A 15,664-nucleotide genomic window follows, 5' to 3' on the forward strand; every position below is an offset into this window, starting at 1 on the left:
TTCTTCAGGATGGGATAAACATTCCTATGGGTACCACGGTGATGATGGGCATTCCTTCTGTTCCTCGGGGACAGGGCAGCCCTATGGCCCTACGTTCACAACTGGAGATGTCATCGGTTGCTGTGTCAACCTCATCAACAATACCTGCTTCTACACAAAAAATGGCCACAGTTTAGGTGAGTAAAGAAACTCGTTCTCCACAGGAAGGTGCTCAACTGCTGTTTACTCTTAATAAGTTTCATGGGTTCTATCTCCTGTTCCACATTTGTGGGTAACATTCAAGAAACAAGAGAGACAAAGAGCACTCAGCTGCAGTCAGGATTGTAAGTTGGCTTCAAGACAGGTAAAATGGTTTCTGTTCTACTCAGTTTCAGTAGCTTAGGGTTGTGTCTCCAGTCTGTACTCCTTTCTTCTGCTTCTGCATGGGAGATTGGATTAGACAGCTAATGGCAGGGCTGCAGGGAAATAAAGAGGTGGGAAGCTTAGCATATTATTCAACTAGCTATAAAACCATAGTTGCCAGCATCATCAGTTTTTAAAGGGACTTGTCCATTCATAAGCATTGGTCCAAGTATTCCCAAACATAGATGTTAATTCAGCATAGGAAGTAAATGCTGCTTTATTTCACAGTCATTCTAGTAGTTCTCCTAAAGTTACTTAAGGCTTTTGTCCAAAGGAATATCTCACAGGTGTTTTCCAGGCATCTATTGTATCTGATTTGTCTAAAATAAAAAGTGGTGTCCATTTTCACCTAAAATATCTTTCCCTTGGATGACATATTCTTCAACCTGGATAAATTCTGGTCAGTTTTTTCTATAAGCCATGCAGTAAACAGGGAACAAGCACTCCTTTCCTTTGCTTCTCCTTGCTGTGTCAGTTGTACTTCATTGAATCACAGTGAAGAAGCTGGTCCATTTAAAAGAGTTATCAGAGCAGTTATCAGACTGGCTGGGCTGAAGGAAGGAGCAGGTCCAGAGTGTCTGTAATGTGTAGAATTTCTGGTGAGTTCTTGGTAAGAAAAATACAGGGCTCCCCAATGCATGAGAGAGATGGAGTTACAGCAGAGAGCCCAGCAAAGGGCCATGAAGATGCTTGAGGGATTGGGGCAGCTCTGCTCTGAGGAAAGGCTGAGAGAGCTGGGAGTAGAAAGGATGATGCCAAGAGGACGAAGCCAGGCTCTTATCACTGGTGCCTAGGTACAGGACAAGAAGCAGTGGGCACAAACTGGAATACAGGAGGCTCCTTGAACATCAGGAAGCACATCTGTGCTGCACAGGTGTCAGAATACTGGCACAGGCTGCCCAAAATTGAGTCCCTGTCTTTGGAGAGCTTCAAAAGTCAGCTGGATGTGGTACTGGACACAGCTCTGGGTGGCCCTGCTGGAGCAGAGGATTGGACCAGATGGCCTCCAGGAGTCCCTGCCAGCCTCCACCAGTCTGTGATGCTGCAAAGGTAGCAGGCTATGTTGTAGTAGCAGAGATGGATCTGCAGTATGGGGCTGCTTCTCCTCTGTCTCAGGAAGAATCTGTTTCATGAGGCAGATTCAGAAGGCCCTAGTGCTCAAGCAGACCCAAATTCTTTGGAAAAATGGTTTTCAGTTTTCCTCTGGTTTCATTCCCACTGTCTGTTGATTTTTAGGGGATGGTTGCGTAGAAGTGAGGCATGTGGCTTCCCAGAATTTAGACCACATGTTTTGCAACACACTGAGGTCTGCAGCCCTAAGTGGAAAAAAAAAAAAAGACTTCTCTGAGAACCCTCCTGAAAAGTTGCTCGGATTTGAGGATGTTTCTTTAGGAATATCATTTAACTTCTTTTTTGAAGTAACTATTTATTGGCCAAACTGCGTGTGATGCTCTGCCATTTCTGGTGAAGACTTCAGTTTTACTACCTAGTGAGACCAATCACTAGCTGTATTATTCTAAATTTAACTCAATCCATGAGCAGTTCTGTACTGTGAAGACAGGTAGAGGTGTGAAAGCAGCAGCTAACAGCATCAAACAGAAGCTGTGGCATTCCCTAATGGTTGCATTCAGCTGATGTGGTCAGCAGTGATTGAAGAACTGGGGAGTAGCAGGCCATCAGTTGTTGTCCTGACCCCCGCAAAAGCTATTGGCACATTTTGCTGTGTGTTTTGCAAAGGTTTATCAGGAAGGGGATGAATGTGCTTTTTGTTGGCATTCCCTGACATGAAGTCTTCAGCTGCTGAGGCTGAATCTCTCTGCCTGTAGGGACTGAGGTCACTGCATAATGCTGCAGCAGATAGAAGAATATTCATGAGACTAACGAGCCCCTTTTTGATGACAGCTATCTTGGCAGCAGGTTTCACTGCCCTGCCTTCGGGCATTTTAATTTGTCTCACTTTCAACGAACACACCGTAGCTTTGTCTTTCCTTACATGTCATATTCTCTCTTCATCATATTCTGTCTTCATCATGACTCCTTTTTGCCTTTTGTTTAGATGCATGCCCCCCCTTTGTTTTCCTTGCAATTGTTTTCCTGTTGCTTAACTGTGATCTTCCATTGTCTCCGTACTTTTTCATTTAATCAGATCCATCAAGACCAGTAGGAACTGTTTTCTTGGCCATCACAATTTCTGGATGTCTGGATGGTTGGAGCTAAGTCTTGAACTTTGTTTGGAGTCATCACATGAGAACTGTTTGACATTGTATGTAGTCTTAATTATCTATTCTGGAAAATGTCTTCGGTGTCTTCTGGCTGCTATCATTAAGTGCTTTTGGCAAGTTCTGAGCAGAGTCCTGGCAGTAAAAAAACAAAAGATGATGTGATAGGGCTGGGAATGTGGTGAGAGTGAATTGGGAGAAAAAGAGTGAGAAATCTGAGGCTCTGGCCATTAAGCAGATGGTCTTGGATGTAGGATGTGATTAGGGAAAGTGACTGCTGTAGGTTTCTGTGATTAAGTGGACGAGTTTGCTCAGGGACTAATGTATGAGTGTTTCAAATCCACGACTTAGACAGCAACCCAAGGTAAATGGACCAGCAAGGCTTTGGGAAGAGCATGGAACCCTCTGAAGCACTGGCATAGAAAATGTCCTGTGTCTGTCTGAATTTGAGTGCAGGTTCTTGGAAGACCAAGTTACCCATTTTGCCACCAGTTTAGAGATGAACAGGAACATTGGTGCAAATGAAGAAAGCTGTCACAGAGACCCACAGATATCCTTCCAGCTTTCCCAATTTAACAGGTTTGTTCTCAAACCAGATTTACGGAGAGCAAGAGCTTAAAGCAAGAGCTTAAAGCAAGACTTGATAGATGAACCAAATTTAAAATGGAAGAAGATACCAAATGCAGTTGCAGCCTGGTTTCTCTGTAAGAACAGTTTTACCCAAGTGGCTTAACTGGGTGGTGACTGTTTCCAGGTCTGCGTTGAGCTACATGGGCATAATAATACTTCTCCTCAATAACTTATAGCAGTATTTCACAGGCTGTTATTTCATAATCTAGTCTTTAAGGTGCCCATCTTGCTGAGTATGTTGTCACTTATTGCAGTCTGCAGCACAGCAGGTGAAGGTGTTGATCACACTGCTCCCCAGCACTGACCCTTCATTTAAGTGAATGCCTTTCTGTCGCTGCCTTGATGATCAGGTTGACACCATGGACCTATAGAAGAGGCTTTTCACACACTGACTGTTGCTTCGTGATCTGTTCAGCTGTCCAGTTCTTATGTCTTTAAATTTCTAATGTTTATTATTTCACATTGGATCCAGGCTTTGGAAGTGCTGCAGAGAGAGAGTGCAGTTTCAAATTCAGCTGCCTAGTTAGAACTGTGGTTCTTTTGCTTTCTGCTGTTGACTTGGTTGGATTGCAGGTATGTAGCAGTACAGGTTCAGATCTGTTTGTGCAACAGATCTACATGTGTACGTTTTAAACATTTTATTGGTCTTAGTTTCATAATAGAAGGCACTAAACATATAAATGCCTTAATTTAAAGGCACTGTAATAAATTTATTTACAGAAACGTAGAGCAATTTACACTGGGAGGGATCTCTGGAGGTCATGCATTCACAGCCCTGCTGAAAGCTAGGTCAGGTTACTGAGAAACATGTCCAACTTTACTGTTTCCAAGCATGGAGATCCCCAGGGGGGCTTTTCTGGTCCCCTGCTTTATTGTTTAGTTCTTCCATTCTGACTTTTTTTCCCTGCCTAACATCTAACCAGAATTTCCCATGTTGCAACCTGTCTTTTGTTTCCTCTCATCTCCTATTATCAAGCAGCTTCAAGAAGAGTCTGGCTCTGTCTTTTCTGTACCTTCCTGTTAGGTAGTTGGAGGCAGCAGTAAGTGTCTCTAATATTTTAGACCAAACAACCCCTTTTTCCCTTTGCCTCCCTTCTTGTTGGACTCAAAGCCAGCAGAAGAGCTCTTCAGCTGCTTTTTGCTGAGCTCCATGAGGTTTGTGCTGGATCCTTTCTGCAGCCTGAAGAGCAGTATGTCCTCCAGCATGTTGTCCGTGCTCCTGGTTACCTGTGAGACTTCAGAGAGCCCTCCCATCATCCAGGTCATTAGTGAAGATGTTAAACTGTGTTGACCCTAACATTGATCCCTGAGGGACAGCACTTGGACTTAGTGCTGGGCCAACGCTTGGACTTTGTGCTACTGACCCTTCATTGCTGACAATCCAGCCAAATTCCCACCCGCACTGCAGTCCACTCACAAGTTCTATGTTTGCCCATGTGCTGGATGAGATGCTGGAGGGCAAGGGAGTGCTTCCAGAGAGGAGGTTAGCCTTATTCTTGTCTAAGGGTTGAAGCAAAGTGTTTCGCTTATGCCTGTCATGGGGAGTGTGTGGAAAATGGATTTAGGGCAGGACATGCACAACAGGCAAAGAATAAGTAGACAACGTGATAGAAGAGACAAATTGCCATGATGTTAATTAAGCATCATTGGCTATCTAATCAAAATCCAGTTTGTTTGTTTGTTTTTCTGAGCATCTACTATGAAAGTGGTGAGGTGCTGGAACAGCTGCCCAGAGAGGCTGTGGATGCTCTGGGATGCTCCATCCCTGGAGGTTTCCAAAGCCAGGTTGGATGGGGCCCTGGGCAGCCTGGCCTAGTATTGAATGTGGATGTTGGTTGCCCTGCCTGTGGTGGGAGCTTGGAGCTTCATGATCCTTGAGGTCCCTTCCAACCTGGGCCATTCTGTAATTCATTTGATTTTGGATCTGTGCTGTTTCAGATGGTAATTGTTTCCTATGTTGCCTCCCAAACTTGGTTTACATGGCCATTTCAGGCTCATCTGCCCAGAGAGCTGTGGATGCCCCATCTCTGGAGATGCCCCAGGCCATGGATGGGGCTGTGGGCAGCCTGAGCTGGTGGGGAGCAGCCAGCCCATGGCAGGGGTTGGGCCTGGGTGGGTGTTGAGTTCTCTTCCAACCCAGCCATTCCATGATTCTTTGATTCATTGCAGTTCTTTTACTGGTTGACCACCTGAAATCTCCCCGTAAAACAGCCATAGCATTAACATCAGAGAATGCTGCCCTCTTGCTTTGACACATGCTATAGTGCTTTTCAGTGCAGCAAAGAAAGGATGGCTGAAGTGGGATGTGGATTAGAGCAGAAATGGATCCTGCTATGACTAGCTGTGATATCTAGCAGGTTTTGCTCTGTTTCTCTTCCCATATGCCAAAGCGAAGAAAAAGGAAAACTTTTTTTTCCATTGCTTGTATTTGGAACTGTAACAGCATCGTGGAGGATGAAGCTGTTCTTTACACAGTATTTCCCAGGTGTTCCAGGCTGCAGCTTGATCCAGTGGCAAAAACGTTCCCCAGCTGTAATGCAAAGCATTGGGATACTCATTCCTGTCTCTGACTGGTAAGGAGAAGCAGCTACAGACTGACCCAAAGCAACGTGATAATAAAGCTCTGTTTCTGAACCCAAAGCATGCCTGGAAAAGTATCTCCTTCAGAGTAACGGAGGGAGAAGCAAAGAAAAGAGGAGCTACTTTTTGGAAAATTAAATCTTGAGGAGAGATTTCCAAAAGGTTTAGGCTTTTCTGTGGACCTTCCCCAGAGGACAGGGCTGGGGAGGGAAGATTCTTCTCAATGTGGTGAAAGTCAGGGTCAGAAGGTGGGATTGATTGAGATGTAGTAACTTTCTGTAGCATGATATGGATGTTGTCAAGCTGGGAAAATACCTTTTGTCTTTTTAATTGTAATATTTTTCCCCCCACAGGTATAGCCTTTACAGACCTCCCTGTAAGTACACCTCTTTTCAGTAGTTTAACTAAGATTGCAAACAGAAGGGAGGGGGAAGAGTGTGGGGATGTGATTTTTTAAATTTTTTACTTGCTTTTCTCATGGTCTGTTTAAAAAAAAAAAAAAAATAGTAAACCACAGTGCTAAATGGTGTGGATTCTCTCTTTTCTGAAACTTCATAATCCCATGGCTGGGATTTGGGCTGCTCACACACCTCCTCTGAGCCCTTGCCACCTCGAAGAATATGGCACTCCTTCTCCTGGAATTAAAGCCTGCATTCAGACTGTGTTACAGGTCACTGTCTTCCAAAGGCAGCATCCAGGCTGGGGAGTGTATGTGCAAAATCACTGAGTGGTTTTTTTGTTCTGCCTTCAGAGAGCACAGAAATGCTCAGTGATGTTATTCCCAGCTTCTCCCTCTCTTGCCCAGGGCATCCCTCTGTTCCTGCTGTTCCTCAATCTCCCTTTGATCTCCTGCAATGTCAGGAAACTTCTGCCTCAGTGTGGATTTCAGACACTTCTCTCTGTGTTCTAAATAACTCAGGTGCTCTGTTGCCTGATTCACCCTAAGGATGTCTGCACCTGACTTCCATTGTCCCACTCTCCTCTCCTTGAATTATTACCTTCTTCCCTCTCTTTTGCACACATCTGTGTGTTCCATAGTAGGGTATATTTCTGGCCCTTTTTGCTCCCTTGGTCCATTGCTTCTTGGTTGCTACACTAAAGAATTAAGGCTACAACCCCTCCTGAGGAAGGAGATCCTAAAGCCACATTAGGCTTTTGATTTACACAGTGCACCAATTGCTAGAGAAGTCTTGAAGTAGTAGAAAACAAGAAGTTGATACAGCTTGCAAATGATGTCTTTCATTTATTACAAGGTTGTGATCCAGGCAGGAACATAAGGTTGGCTGGTTAAGCTCCATTGCTTTTCCACCTCTTGAGCTTCAGTAACCTGCAGGGTGATTGTGTTGACATAGCAGTGGGACTACACAAGAAATCAATGTTAGCCTTCAGAACATTACCAGTTTGGTAATTGCATCCTTAAAGTGTGTATTGCAAAGTTCCCCTTTCAGAGACTAGTGAGGAAGACAGCATTTTGCAATACTTGCCAGGAAGTTGAAATGGGGACTTGTAATTGAAACCCATGTTTTCTTGGCATAATTCTGACACACACTTAAGCATAATTGTTCCAGCTTGTTCCGTATTTCAGTTCCTTTTGAAGAGTGTTTACATTTGTTCAAGTGTAATTGGTGGAAAAAAAAATGCACAGGCTGAAGTTAATACAAGAGTAACTGCTTGCAAATGGAAGTGGAGATCCCACAGAGGGAGTTTCCCCTCTGTAAACCAGTATTTACACCTAGCTCTGTTTATTTACACAAGCCCATATCAGGTTAATCCTGCTCAGCAAAGCAGCTGTGTGGTGAGAGTGCAAAAAGAAGAATGTGGAATGGCCCAGAGTGGGACTGCAGGGCTACAAAGGAAGGAAAAGGTTGGAAAACCAAATCGAGATGAACTGTGGGGATATGAAGAGCTGGCAGTCTGAGGGAGAGGTGGTCAAAAGTCTGTGGGAAAGAGGACTTCAAAAATACCTTTTCCTTTGGCACCCTTTATGATGCTGCCTTTTCCTTGCACATCCTTCTAATGCAGCGACTTCTGTGGTGGGAGAGTGTGAAAGCAAGAGATGTGCTGAGTCAACAGTGATGCAGTCATCCTGATTTCTGATGCTGGTTCTCAGCCTGTGTTTATAGATTCATTTTTTTTCATTTGATTATTTGAGATTCCAGAAAGGCAAAGTATCAACCATATGCCCTGACACTGAGGAACTCCACATAGAAGAGAGAACTGGGGGTGAGCTGGTGTCTGTAATCCCACAGGAGGGGCTGGGAGGCTCACCTTGTGTCTTTCCCAAAATGAGAAGAGTTTCTTCCAGCCTGTTTGTTGTCAGGGAGTTACACTCCTGCCATAGATCCTTGTTATTATTGGAGCTGCTGTTATTCCTTTCTTCCTCCATGACGTAATATTGAGAGTTCATCTGTATGGCTGCCTCTTCACCATCTTGACACCACACCCCACAAAATAATGGGATCTTAGAAGAATTTAGGCTTGAAGGAACTTCCAGAGATCATCGAATCACAAAATATCCCAGGTTGGAAGGGACTTGTAAGGATCTTCAAGTCCAACTCCTAATCATCATCCCTAACCCTCTGCAGGGCTGATGTCACAGCTAGAGCAGGTTGTGCAGCACTGCACCCAGTTAAGTTTTGAAAGTCTCCAAAATAGAGATGTTCTTGTCTCTCTGGAAACCTATTCCAGTTACTCATCCTCAAAAGGAGACTGTATTCTGTATGCCCCATCAGAAACTTTTCACAGGTTGCCACTTGTGCCCATTGCCTCTGGACATTTCACTTCTGTTTTCATCTTTTTATCACCTCCCTTTTGGGAGTGGAAGGCTTTGGAGTTATGTTTTTACCTTCTTGACACCTAACTTAGGCTCAGCCATGAGCAAGACACCACAACCAGGCACCTTCCAGGCTTGAATTCCACTTTGTGCCACACTGCATCTCTGTGCCCTGCTCAGTGTCTGGTTTTTAGCCATAACAGTCCTGAACGTGTTAGAGCAAAGTGGAAAATAATGATACTGAGTAGTCCATGAGTGCCATGAGATTTCTTCCTAAGCCTTGCAGGCTGTCAGTAGATGCTCAAGGATTAATGCAGCTTTCTTGTGTTGCCAACAGAAAAGCAGCTTGTGCTGAAGAAAAGTAATGTAACTGTGAATGGAGCATGTGCTTAAAAAACGTGATGCAGGCTGAGAACCAGGCAAACCTGTACCTTTTCCAGTGCCATTTCTCTTCGTGTTAAAGTGGGCTCAGAGGTACAATTTGTATCCATATAGAAGTCATGGAATCAGTCATTAGTTTGGAAAAGTCCTGCCAACATCCCTCTCTGCCACATCCCCACAGCTCTGGGACACCTCCAGGGATGATGACCTCCACCTCCCTGGGCAGCTGTGCCACTGCATCACTGCTCCTTCTCAGTAGGAATTGCTCCTAATATCCAACCTGGTTATTGTTAAAATAGTCTGAATTCAGAGAACCTCTACAGAGCCTTTCACCACCTCTTTTAATTAGATCATCTTCTCTGGAATCTGGGTTATTAGCTCACTTTTAGAGGTATTTTCACCTGTATATAATCACCACCAGCTTCATTGCCCTTCTTTGGTCACCCTCCAAGGCCTCAGTGTCTTAATAAAACTCATCTGTTGATAATTTCTTGTTTGGGTGGATCCACTACAATCCATTTCCTTATCATCAGAGGTGTAAAGTACCTTGACAGCTGCTGTCAAGGAATAAGTGAGTTCATTTGAAACAGTGGAAAACACTTGGGTTTGCTGTTTGAAATTGAACTCGTTGCTCTGGTTTTATGCAATAACTTCTAATAACTGCACAGTAAGTCATGATATTCCTTGAGTTTTACCTATAAGGGATCTGTTGCCCCTTCTTCTTCTCCTACGTGTTACATTTTAAAGAGCAGCTCTTTGGTTACCAAACCACCTAACCAGAACCAGTAAGAAAAAACTGAGTTTACAGCATGTTTCTTCTTCTTTCCCAGTCAAACCTGTACCCTACGGTGGGCCTCCAGACTCCAGGAGAGATAGTGGATGCCAACTTTGGGCAGCAGCCATTTGTGTTTGACATTGAGGACTACATGAGGGAGTGGCGAGCAAAGATTCAGAGCACCATTAAGCGGTTTCCCATAGGAGACAGGCTAGGCGAGTGGCAAGCCATGCTGCAGAAGTAAGTCACTATTCTGCTGTTGAGTTTCTTGTGTTCTCTTCCGTGTCTGTTTCTGTTTTCTTATGGCAAAAGTTGCATTTTGTTCAAATCTAATGTGTCTTTTGTTGTTTAATAACCTTTCCTGCGTAGATCGTTGCTGCTTAAAACTTAAAAGATATTGGAGAAATTTTCAGCCAATGTCTGCATGAAAGCTTGTAGTAATGGAAGGACTTACACACTGAGGTGAAGCAAGGGGTGAAGGGCAGTGGAGAGGAAACCATAAATACTCTATCATAGGAAAAAGGCCAGAACATAAGTCAGCTGGATTCAGAACCGAAAGAGCAAGAAATAGCCCCAAGCCAAAGGCTTGCAAACCCAACCAAACCAAAAATGCAATTATGGCTATTTTCAGGTACATGAAGAACAAGTAAATCATCAGGAGCATAGTCAGCATGGCTTCAAAAGGGGAAGTCGTGCTTGACCAACTTCAGAAACTTCTATGATGATATGACTGCCCTGGTAGATGAGGGGTGAGCAGTGGATGTTATCTGCTTGGACTAGAATAGGGCCTTTGACACCATCTCCCATCACAAACAAGCTGCTGATGTCTTCATGCATGATGGTGGGCAGACAGGGATGTGGGTTGAAAACTGGCTGAGCCCAGAGGGTGGTGAAACTGGAAGCTTTGTGGTTTTGTTAGGACCTTGGTTATGAGCTGAGCTGAGCTTGTTCACTGAAATTACAACTTCCACTGATTCTTTTCTGCAGTGGGATTACTTCATATTACCAATGCCTCTTCATCCGTTTGTGTTTTCTTGTTTTCTAGTATGGTTTCTTCATATTTGGTTCATCATGGGTACTGTTCAACAGCAACTGCCTTCGCCAGAGTCACAGACACTGCAATCCAGGAAGAACAGACCTCAATAAAGAACAGACAAAGTAAGTCTCTTGGGTGGTCACTCCCAACACGTGGCATTCTGGCTGTGTTACAGTTTTGACTGTAGCATTGCTATCCAGGACAGAAGTAGTGCCAGACTGGTGGAGAATAAGTCTCATCACCTAGGATTTGCATCAACTGAAGTCACCGTGCTTCTGAGATTCCTTTGGATTTGGGTTCTTCAGTACAAATCTTTGCAGCAAGGCAGTTTTATTACCATGGTTACAGGGATCCAGACACATCAATCTATTTGAACTACAGCTCCTAGAGTTAATGAGTCTTTCAGTCCCTTTGTATTCATTTGGGTAAATTCAGTGAGCAGACACAGCAACAGACTTCCTAGAGAGCTGCCTTCTGCCTGCCAGTGTTTGAAAGGCATTTGGACAATGGCCTTAATGCTTTAACTTTTGGTTAGCCATGAAGTGGTCATGCAGTTGGACTCAGTGATCACTGCAAATCGCTTATAATGGAACTATTCCAAATTTTTTGCAAGCTGTAGATGTCCCAGATGGAGCTGTAGGTATCCCTGTTCATTGCAGGGCAGTTAGATGACCTTTAAAGGTTCCTTCCAGCTCAAATGATTCGACAATTCTAAGAATTAATATTCTGTGTCTGCCTTGAATACTTCTCTTTCCTCTGCAGTGGTTCATCTCTCAGTGTTTAAGCCCTCCTGGCTCCTGTAGAATAAGACTTACAGCTTTCTCCTGCTGCACTTTTGCTTTTTTAGCCATTCTATTCATGGACTCAGACCACAGGGTCACAGAACATTGGTGTGTTTTCTGCATTCTCCCACTGAATGCAGGCTGCCCTGCCCTATGCATTTCCCTTTCCTTTGTGAACCATTTCTCACGTGGCCATCACACGTCAGGTGCATCGTGCCCCTTTGTAGTTGTCCCTCCATACATCACATGTGCTGAGCCAGCATTCAGTTGGCTTGGATGCTTTGCTCATTACCTAGAATAACAGGAGCTGCTGCCCATTAGTGCCTTTGTGTGATTAGTGCTGATGGGCTCTGCTTCCCAGGCCATGCAGCCCTCACCCAGCTGGTGCTCTTGCTGGTTTGGGTGTCTCATTGTGTGAGACAACGTGGTCTGGTCTTTGTGAGCACAGGTGACGAGGCAACCTGGAGGGAAGGAATACAGAGCTCTGCAGTTAGGGCTTAAATAAAGGTGTGAAGAGAGCACAGATGGGAAAACAAAAAGAGAGGAAGGTAGAAAAGGCAGAAACATCTGTGAAAGTTGCCAAACAAGGCAAAGAGGAGAGCTGACAAAAGCAGTGAGACGTGGAAAATTGTGTGCAAGGAAGTGGAAGGAACAGAACAGAATGAAGGAGACTGCTACACAGATTGGTGTGAGAAGCATGTCTTTGGTTTCAGCTGTCATTTATGACAACAAGCAAATAGACACTGAGAAATGGGAGCTAGGCTGAGTTGTTTCAAATTTTTATTGGCGATTGGTAATGAGGATTGCTGGGCTGTGCTTTCAGCTGCTCTGCATGGGTCCAGGGGGGGGCCACTAAGATGATCAGAGGGCTGGAGCACCTCTCCTGTGAAGAAGGGTTGAGGGAACTGGGCTTGTTTAGCTTGGAGAAGAGAAGGCTCCAGGGAGACCTCATTGTAGCCTTCCAGTACTTGAAGGTATAAATAGGAGGGGGAATGGCTGTTTGTGAGGCTGGGTAGTGACAGGACAAGGGGGAATGGTTTTAAACTGAGACAGGGGAGGTTCAGGTTGGATATTAGGAGGAAATTTTTCACCCAGAGGGTGGTGAGGCACTGGAACAGGTTGCCCAAGAGGCTGTGGATGCCCCATCCCTGCAGGCATTCGAGGCCAGGCTGGATGTGGCTCTGGGCAGCCTGGGCTGCTGGTTGGTGACCCTGCACATAGCAGGGGGTTGGAACTGGATGAGCATTGTGGTTCTTTTCAACTCAAGCTATTCTATGACTCTATGATTTGCAAAAATCAGCCTATCGTTGTTTGTTTTGTTGGTGTTGCTGTGGCTTAAGCCTCCAGCCCTGTTAGTCATTCATTGCTTGTCTGGTGGCCAGCCATACAGTAATGTTCTGAGCATGAACCAGCAAGAGGATGTAGCATGGAGTGACCCAGGGGTCTCCCCTCTGAAATCTTAGCTTCCCCAGCATCCTCCTTCCTCCCATCCAGCTGTTGTGTCCTCTGTCTTTTCCACTGCTGCTCAGCTCCTCTGACTAAAGGAGTAAAGGCACAGAGCACCCCAGCCCAGTGCACCCACTTCATCTTTCAGATGTTCCAAGTGTTTCTGAGCTCCTAACAGATTCTCCCACATTTACACAGACTTTTCTTCATCCTAATCCATAATAAATACAGCGTGCTCCCCAGATCTCCCTGGCCCTTCTGTGAGGTGCTACTGGGGAGCTGTGTGACATACCTGAGACTTCTCTCTGAAATTCTTCCAGCCATTCTTGTTGGCTTGCCCTTTGTGTCAACAGGTTTCCTTTTACTTTCAGGAATACAGAAGCTAGTATTAGCAGGCCGAGTTGGAGAGGCTATAGAAGCCACCCAGCAGCTCTACCCTGGCCTCCTAGAACATAACCCCAACCTGCTCTTCATGTTAAAGTAAGTATGAATAGCTTTCTGCTCCCTAATGAAGCTGAAGGAGATAAGGGGCTGCCCTGTCACCCAGGGAGGCTGCACATCTTGGTCTGAATTCTGCCTGAGGTCCCATTGGTCGCCAGCATTTCTAAGATACGGAGTAGAGGGGTGAACCTCCAGTTTTAGTACCTGCCTTGAAAAACCCATCTAGTTTTGTAGTACCTGCAGAGGTGGTGGAGATGAAACCATGTTGTAAAGGAACAGTGCAAAGGAAATAAACTTGCTTTTTGGGACCAAGAAAACTCTATCTCACCATGTGTCCTCACAGCAGGCTTAGCATCACAGTAATTCTCTTGGGTTCAGAGCAGCACAGACTTGGGAGCATTTGGTTAACTGAAGGAGTATTTCTGAGCCCTGCCACGTGAGAAATGTGCTGTGTTTTGAATTTATGAAGTGTTTCACCTCTGATCTTATGGCCCCACTGATGCTGAAATGCCTTTTCTCATCCTCTCTCTGCTTTCACTGATGTTAGCCAAGGTGGAACATCGTGTTGATAACACTGGTGCTCCCCCAGGCGTGGGGCTGAAAAGAAGGGTGACTGCTGTTATACTGCATGTCTGTCTCAGTATTGTTCTCAGCATTCATTAGCATCCACGTGGCACTATATGAACTCTGTCCTGCTGTAACATCATCAGGGCACTCACAATACAAATATAGCAAGAGTCTAAAACGGCTCTTTCGAAGCCAAGAAATAACTCCCATCCAATTCTTAAGACTTCTGCAGGCAGTAACTGAGGAAACATCAGTGCAGGACATGCTGGCTGTCACGCACCCTTTTCTTCTTTCTTCCCATGAAATCAGGTGTCGGCAGTTTGTGGAGATGGTGAATGGGACAGACAGTGAAGTCCGTTGTTTCAGTGCACGCAGCCCCAGATCCCAGGACAGTTACCCTGGGTCCCCCAGCTTAAGTCCCAGACACGGATCCAGCAACTCACACGTTCATAGTACTGGTAAGTGCTTGCTTTTTTTTTCCCTATGTCTTCCAGTGAAAAGAGCAAAAATGAAAGGTAGACTGCTGCATTGTGCATCACCTACTACTTTCTGTGCATTTTGCTGTGAAGTGCTCCTTTCCCTGATGTTACTTGCTTTCCATTAGGGCCCCTCCAGTCTGCAGAACTCAGTCCAGAGCCTCAGTAAAGTTGCACTGATCTGGCCAGTTTAGTACAAAGTTAGGGGGATGCATTGCATGTGTGCTTCTTCTCCCATGGACTTACCTTGCAATGAAACTATAGGATTTTAAGTAGAAAGAACAAGGTAAACCAGGACATCTCAAGATACTTCTGTAGGTAATTTCTGACTATGGTCAGAGCAGAGCCCCTGAAAACAGCTCGAGCTGTGTCACTGAGTCTTAAGTTGCTCACAGCTGAAAGTGTGTTTTGTTTTGGTAATTTCTGTGCTTGTGTGAGCTGGTTCTGCCAATCCCTTATTTACAGCCCATTTCTGGCACTTCCTTATGTTTGGTTCTTGATGGTGAACAGTGCAGTTCTTTCCAAATTCGTTTGTGCTTTCTCTAAACCCCATGAGTTCAATATTGCTGGATAATTAAGATCTTTGATCTTTTGCTTTCTTCTTTTGGGGCCTACTTGACAAAGTGTTGATTTCACAACAGAGTGTCAGTCTGATCTCATTTTTCCCATCCTTCTTAACCTTCAGGAGCAGATAGTCCTACCTGTAGCAATGGAGTCATGTCCACAAAAAGCAAACAGAGCCACAGTAAATACCCAACACTGAGTTCATCTTCGTCATCTTCCTCCTCCTCCTCCCCCTCATCTGTGAACTACTCAGAGTCCAATTCTACAGATTCTACCAAATCTCAGCAGCACAGTAGTACGAGTAACCAAGAAACCAGGTATAGTTTTTTTTTTTCCTTGTAGGTCCCTGAGGAGGGTGAGGTGGTGGGACAGGGCTCGGTGTTCTTTCTGAAGAGCATCTGTTCTGCTCTTTTTAAACAACAGAGTAACTCTTCCTATCTACAGGGTCACTGCTGTTCCCAGCAGAGATAGACCTGTTCTGGCTCTGTTCCCTGTTCTGGCTCAGGCTTGCAGGTTCATTTCGTAACAGAAACCTGTTTCATCAGTTGTCTTCAGAAGCCAGCAATGATTTTTACTGCACTGAATTAAACCA

General features: G+C 44.9%; 1 protein-coding gene across 5 annotated transcripts in view; it reads left to right on the plus strand.

The window, feature by feature from the left end:
• RANBP10 (RAN binding protein 10) overlaps positions 1–15,664 on the plus strand; it is a 55,616-nt gene that overhangs the window by 34,179 nt on the left and 5,773 nt on the right. For 4 of the 5 annotated variants that reach the window (XM_031615218.2, XM_031615217.2, XM_031615219.2 and 1 more), the window contains 7 exons: positions 9–176; positions 6,185–6,207; positions 9,816–10,000; positions 10,806–10,918; positions 13,396–13,504; positions 14,342–14,490; positions 15,194–15,389. In XM_031615218.2, the coding sequence (XP_031471078.1) occupies positions 9–176; positions 6,185–6,207; positions 9,816–10,000; positions 10,806–10,918; positions 13,396–13,504; positions 14,342–14,490; positions 15,194–15,389 (943 nt within the window). Of the gene's footprint in view, positions 1–8; positions 177–6,184; positions 6,208–9,530; positions 9,653–9,815; positions 10,001–10,805; positions 10,919–13,395; positions 13,505–14,341; positions 14,491–15,193; positions 15,390–15,664 lie in introns of those variants that run through there. The other variant, XM_031615220.2, reaches the window with a different exon arrangement.

The sequence above is a fragment of the Phasianus colchicus genome, chromosome 13 (assembly GCF_987193195.1).
Source record: "Phasianus colchicus chromosome 13, bPhaCol1.hap1.1, whole genome shotgun sequence".
NCBI lineage: Eukaryota > Metazoa > Chordata > Aves > Galliformes > Phasianidae > Phasianus > Phasianus colchicus.